The 6,825-nt window shown below is 46.4% G+C and overlaps 1 protein-coding gene across 2 annotated transcripts; it reads left to right on the forward strand.

Moving 5' to 3' along the window:
- Positions 1-2,435: 2,435 nt before the first annotated feature.
- LOC123408764 (homeobox protein knotted-1-like 11) lies at positions 2,436-6,624 on the forward strand. 2 transcript variants are annotated; one of them, XM_045101807.1, is made up of 6 exons: positions 2,436-2,949; positions 3,580-3,700; positions 5,385-5,569; positions 5,652-5,783; positions 5,910-6,046; positions 6,163-6,624. In XM_045101807.1, exons 1-6 carry the CDS (start codon positions 2,632-2,634, stop codon positions 6,200-6,202), a joined length of 933 nt encoding a protein of 310 aa, XP_044957742.1. In that variant the 5' UTR covers positions 2,436-2,631; the 3' UTR covers positions 6,203-6,624. The 2 variants fall into 2 exon arrangements, with proteins under 2 accessions (XP_044957742.1, XP_044957743.1); XM_045101808.1 differs by having other exon boundaries at positions 6,174-6,624.
- Positions 6,625-6,825: the final 201 nt, after the last annotated feature.

Here is a 6,825-nt window from a genome sequence, read left to right on the forward strand (position 1 = left end):
TAGCAACTTTGTCCTTTCATCTCTCATTGGTATATTAGCTCATGCAATGCTCTATAAGTATAGTGATTTGTGGGTTTTGGTTTGGGGAGTAATTTTATAGGAGTTTATCTGATTTATGTGCAATCTGAGCTAAAATTAACTTCTTAGTGCCTTCCTGTCCCCGTCCTAACCACCATTGATCGTTCGTACCGTCCCATCGCCGGCACCACCTTGGAGATGGGTTCATCGTGTGGGATAATTGCGCTCGCATACCCACCTCCGGGAGCGTTGCTGCGTGGGGTTCGCCCTCCACGCCATCACTAAGCTCGCCTCGTCCAAATAGGTGGACAACACAGGCCCCTACCTCAGTTTCATCTACTCATCAGGCGGGACCAAGGATTCACTGCTTCAACGTTGAACCGCCCCTAGCCTAGGGACCGAGGTGAGCTCCCAATCCGTCTATCCTGATTGCGTAGAGATCGAATAGATGCATTTCGTAATTGCGATTTCCTCACTTCACCAATCGACCGCTATCCAACATGCATCTATGTTATTAAGTTCATAACAAACAAAGTAATTCTTGGAGCATGATGACATAATGTAGACAAAATAAGATCAATTAATATGTTCAAACCCCGTCATTTTATCCTTAGTAGCAACAATACAAATATGTGTCTCGCTACTAATGGTGTCACAGAGTGAGGGCACCGCAATATTGGACCTACTACTATGCATCACTTCCTATGAAGATATACTCATCAACTTGCCAAAGAAAACTCATAGATCGGAAGGCATATATAGCTACATGAAATCACACATAATAAATCTATGAATAGACCCAATTACTTTCAATGAATAATCCAATCATAAACTCACAATTCATCGGATCCCAACAAACACACCGCAAAGATTACATCGAATAGGTCTTCAAAGAGATAATTGTATTGTAGAGAGAGAGGGGGGGAGGGAGAAAGGGAGGGAGTAAGAGAGAGAGGGACAGGGCAGAGGAGGGAGGCAGAGGGAGAGAGAGGGGGGAAAGGGAGGGAGAGAGAGAGAGATGTTGGAAATTTTCCCTAGAGGCTCTATGATAAACCAATTGAAGATATTGTGCTTTGATGCTCAAGTTGTGTTGCTACTCTGATGTTTAAGGGAGGGAGAGGGGGGGACAGAGAGAGTTTTTGTCCAACGTGGTACTTTGCAAAGCAAGTACCACCTAGGCTCCTCCATTTGAGCTGCAATTTTGTCAAGACAGTCTCCTTAGTAGATGATCATCATCAACCAAAACTTAGGCCCATTGGCCATGTGCATTTCCCCCATCACTAATAAAACAACTGGCTGCTAATTCATGTTTGAGCTTAGTTCAATCTCCTCGTGAGATTCTTCTGTTGTCATTTTCTTCCTAACATCTATCGGTGGAGTGCCTAACCCACCATACATGCCTAGGACGCCCAGAATGCGTGGCAATACCACACTCACGCGATTGGCATGCTAATTTACGCGCTCTAGAGTTGGGGCCCTCGGCCACTGTCTACGCGTTTGTGGGAGTTCTTGAGAGAAACTCTACCAGGTTTACTCGCTCTCGCTCTTTTGACCAAAGAAAATCATGATTCGAGCAAGTCTTGAGCATTTCCCCATGAACTTATTACTCTTAGAGGTTGAAATCTTTTAGGCTGTAGGAGTTCTTCGAAGAGGAAACATTCGGTGTGATTATCCGTGAAAATTTTGTGAAGGTTTGAAGATCACTTCAAGGCCTATCACTAATGGTTGAGAATCGCCTCATGGTGACATGTCAAGGGAAGAATAGGGTGAGACTTCGTGACGTTGGTGTGTCTTCATGGTAGCATCCACCCCTCTAAGGGTGACCGGCTTCCCTCCAAGAAAGTGAACATCATGAATTCATGATACATCTTTGTCCGTGGAGTTTTGGTTATCCCTAAATCTAACTCTCTACTTGTGGTTGTTTGTCTTTTGTCTTTCGCCTTTACTCATATCATATTGTGGTTGCTTGCATCATCTTGCAATTGTTAGGATCACATTCATATTTCACATAATTTTCTAAGTTGCTAAATAATAATTAAATTTATAACTTTACCTATTCATTTTTCTAGGTCCATCTCGATCTTTTGACTGACAAGGTGTCGTTGGAAAGAGAAGAATTCTACAAAAGAAAACTCTTGTGCGTTGATTTCAGCAGTCTTAAAATAATGTGTCGGTTCAGTCTATCGAAGATGCTCTTATTAAAAATCTGTCGGACCGGTTAAAACCGCAATCTGGTAAAAAAATCGAAATTTACATGTAATGACAGAGAGAGAAGGAAGGCAAAAAAGAAAAGAAAAAAAGGTTGCGCTCGTAAAAAGGTTGGTTGTAGGAGCAGCAGCAGTGTGCAGTTCCCTGTCGCGACTGTCGTACGAATATCACGTGGAAACGCGGATACATATGGCTGTGGTTCCTCCTCCTCCACCCCGCGGTCCCCTCTGCCGCTGCACCGCTCCGCCCCGCCCGCCTGCTACTGCTACTGCTACCTGCACCCGCACCCACACCCATCCCTCCTCCTCCACTTGACCCGGTGCCGGTGGTACCACCTCCTCCCAAGGCAGCAGCGGATACATACGAAGCGGGAGCTATAGCCCGCGCGCGCAGGCCTGTTCGGCCATGGCGTACCAGTACCACCACCACCAGGACCACGCGCTGGGGATGGACGCGGCGGCGGCGGCGGCGGCGGGGGGGAACCCTGGCGGCGGCGGCTTCGCGCCGGGCTTAAGCGCGGGCGGCGCGTGGGAGGGGGAGAAGGCGGCCGTCGAGGCGCACCCGCTGTACGAGCGGCTGCTGGAGGCGCACGTCGCCTGCCTCCGCGTCGCCACCCCCGTCGACCAGCTCCCCCGCATCGACGCGCAGATCGCCGCGCGCGCCCCGCCTCCCATGCCCCCCGCCGGCGCGCTCTCCGGCGGCGAGGAGCTCGACCTCTTCATGGTGAGCTGCTGCTACTACGAGACGCCCTTCCTTCACGCCACGTCGGCTGCCCCGCGCGTGCTCCGGCAGTAGCAGCAGATTGACGCGGCGTGCGTGCGTGCGTGCGTTTGTGGTTTGAAAACTTGGGGATTGGATGTGATTTGGCCATGGAATTGCCCTGCTCGTGTCGGGATTGGGGTTTCAAACGGGCTAGCCAGATTACCTTTTTTTCGAATGCACAAAACATGTTTGATTTGTTGCAACTTGCATAGGAGATTAAATGGGATTAGTACTCGCTAATTTCTGCCGGTGGATTTGGTTTAGCTTAGGTTCTTCAGCTGCGAATATCATGCTAGTTCATCACCTGATTATTACCCATCCCACCTGCAAATAAACTACTGCTTGCTAGGAGTATGCTCCAGGCTCTAGCTGTGAGCAACTTTGTTTTCTCAACCACAAGCGCCTCACCTCTGCGATAGAGACAAAAGCAAACCAAAAAATACTACAAGTGTACCTTCGCTTAGCAGTAGCCTTTTCTTGTGCCTGGAAATGGCAATCCTCCTGCCTCATGTAACATCATCATATTGACTGACCCCATGCCTTTTCTATATATGTTATACTTAAAGGTTTTGCTCTCCTTTTTTGTTGCAGACACACTACGTGCTCCTCCTCTGTTCCTTCAAGGAACAGCTCCAGCAGCATGTGCGCGTCCACGCCATGGAAGCGGTGATGGCTTGCTGGGAGCTCGAGCAGACTTTACAGAGTCTTACAGGTAAGAACAGAGCATCTTAAGTTCATCAGTTCAACAGCAAGATATGTGCTTCTCAAGTTCTCTAGGAAGAGTATTTTGTGTAATATGTACACTACATGCTTGTTAACTGTTAGTCATAGTGACTATCGTGCTACTTAGAGTGGGGGACACCGTCTTCTGGGATCTTTAGCCACAACTCGAAAATTTAAAAGGAAGTGTTTTATCACTTCTGCTCTCTGCACCCAGCGAATACACACATAACACAAGTAGTTAATGATTTCAAAATTCAACTCGAAAGAGCTCGATGACTCAACCCTTTTTTTCCTCTATTGTTGCATTCCCTGGTAGAAAATTTATGTCATAATTCACATCCTTGTAGGTCCTATGAGATACTAGGTCCACTATAGTAGTACCGGTTCCCTTTTTGATATTATCAGTTACAAGAATTGCAGACTTAAGCTGTTGAACCTGGCTTTAAAGCTATACCTTTTGAGATTTCAGTTGGGTGTATGTGGCGGTTCCCTTTTTGATATTATCAGTTACACCCTTGTGTCGCACCAACCACGCAACTGAACTGACGGTACCTCGCGTTCATAATCTTAGCTAAGCTGTCCTGATAAAGCTTCTCTTACTGCGTCTAGTGCAATTAGCTTCCACGCGCAACAGTCACGGACTATATAATACGGAACCATCACATAAGGGGTACCCTTTCAGATATTTCATGTTGCTCGTCGAAAAGGCAGACAATTCATATAGGAAAAGAAGCCCCCTTCTCTGGTTCAAAAAAGTTTCGCATATTGAAGAACACTTCATGGTTACAAAATGAACTAACATAGCTACAAAACTTTTTATTACTTCCTATGAGATAGTGGAATTGTAGGTCCTATTAGGGGATCTTCCGCCACAGCAAAAATAAATAGAAGAAGGGTTTTATTACTTCTGCTCTCTGCACCCAGCGATAGAACACAAACAGTTAATCATTTCAAGATTCAACTAGGGAGAGCTCGATGACTTGACCCTTATTTCCTCTACTGTTGCATTCCCTGATAGAAAATATAGGTCATAATTCACACCCTTGTAGGTTCTATGAGATACTAGGTCCATCTTTATAGCAGTATCATTTCGGTTTCTTATATATTAGTACTCCCTTCGTTTGGAATTACTTGTCAGAGAAATGAATGTATCTAGATGCATTTTAGTTCTAGATACATCCATTTTTATACATCTATGACAAGTAATTCCGGACGGAGGGAGTATTAGTTACAAGAGTTACAAACTTAAGTTGTCCAACCTATCTTTGTAGCCATACATTTTCTTATAAGATAAGTTCTTATATATTAGTATTAGCTACAGACTTAAGTTGTCGAACCTGTCTCTATAGCCATACCTTTTCTTATAAGATAAGTTCTTATATATTAGTATTAGTTACAGACTCAAGTTGTCAAACCTGTCTTTATAGCATACCTTTTATTACAAGATAAGTTCCTAGTATATATTACTCCCTCCATAATCTAATATTAGAGCATTTAGATCACTAAAGTAGTGATCTAAATGCTCTTATATTAGTTTATAGAGGGAGTAGTATATAGTTACAAGAGTTACAGACTTAAGTTGTCGAACCTGTCTATATAGGCATACCTGTTCTTATAAGATAAGTTGGAGATTGGCCGGTTCTGAGTTCTGCTAATATTGGTTCTTCACATAGGGGCATCTCCTGGCGAAGGCACCGGGGCAACTATGTCTGATGATGAAGACAACCCGGTCGACAGCGAGAGCAACATGTTCGACGGAAACGACGTGTCCGATGGCATGGGCTTCGGGATGCTAACCGAGGGTGAGAGATCCTTGGTCGAGCGCGTCAGGCAAGAGCTGAAGCACGAGCTTAAACAGGTAAAACTTACTGCACTACCATTCTGTCAGCTGCCACCATGTTTGTTAGTTGTCTGAACTAAACAAAATTCCTGGCTTGCAGGGGTACAGAGAAAAGCTTGTGGACATCAGGGAAGAGATACTCCGGAAGCGAAGGGCCGGGAAGCTCCCGGGAGACACGGCGTCCACCCTGAAGGCTTGGTGGCAAGCCCACGCGAAATGGCCGTACCCAACTGTAAGTGACAGCCCGCAGTGCAGATACCATCGTCACCACCCTTTCGTTACCTGCAATTTTTGCTCCGCTGCTGCGACCGATGGTCATGAATCGATCTCTCTCTGGTGTGGTGTGTGGGTTTGTTAGGAGGAGGACAAGGCGCGGCTGGTGCAGGAGACGGGGCTACAGCTGAAGCAGATCAACAACTGGTTCATCAACCAGCGCAAGCGGAACTGGCACAGCAACCCGACCTCGTCCTCGTCGGACAAGAGCAAGAGAAAAAGGTACAATTCTCGCCTTAAGACGCCATTTTCACCTGCTCGAGACCTCTCTCTCTCTCTCTCTCTCTCTCTCCGGTTGGATTTCATTCCCTCTTCATTCTCAAAAACAAAACAAAAAGGAACAATGCAGGTGACGGCAACGCGGAGCAGTCCTGGTAGGGCGGCCGGAGACGAAGAACGATCGAACCCGTTGTATGTACATAGCGCTTCCATCTTGGAGAAGGCTTGATATATTTATTGGTCCGGGGAGACACGACACGACGCGACGGCGGTCATTTGCGCCGGAGTCGTCTCCCAGACCTCAACACCGTCTGTACTGTACCCCAAAAAGAAAAAAGAAAAAACATGTAGTGGTAATGTACCCGTAGCTGTTTTTGTGGCGTGCTGCGTGTTGGGAGGACGCGGCGTCGTGAGTTTGTATACGGGCTGTTCCGTAACGTGTGTCGTGGATTTGTGTGTTGTGTTGCGTTACCGTGGGAACGCTGGCAAGGGCTGCGTGGGTGATGTATGTTTGTGTACCTGTATTTGTATTACTGACCTTGATTGATGCGTCGTCGGTGCTGTGCTGTTTGTCCGTTTCATCTCTCTGCATCCCGTGTATTTTTTTTTCCTGTGATCAGGTGACGGTTTTCCGTCAGAAGTGTTGTAGAATGAATGCAAAGAGAGACAAATAAAGAGTTCAAATGATCCATTAGTTTCATTGCAATATGGGAGACCCACTTATATACAAGATGAAGGGGTGTGTTGGGGAGACACATTTTCCTCAACGGGCACCTCCTCGG

The sequence above is a fragment of the Hordeum vulgare genome, chromosome 7H (genome assembly GCF_904849725.1).
Source record: "Hordeum vulgare subsp. vulgare chromosome 7H, MorexV3_pseudomolecules_assembly, whole genome shotgun sequence".
NCBI lineage: Eukaryota > Viridiplantae > Streptophyta > Magnoliopsida > Poales > Poaceae > Hordeum > Hordeum vulgare.

Coding starts and splice junctions, on each gene's coding strand:
- LOC123408764 (XM_045101807.1), top strand. CDS start 2,632: ATGGCGTACCAGTACCACCACCACCAGGACCACGCGCTGGGGATGGAC. Junction 3,701..5,384: donor GACTTTACAGAGTCTTACAG/GTAAGAACAGAG, acceptor TTCTTCACATAG/GGGCATCTCCTGGCGAAGGC. Junction 5,784..5,909: donor CGAAATGGCCGTACCCAACT/GTAAGTGACAGC, acceptor TGGGTTTGTTAG/GAGGAGGACAAGGCGCGGCT.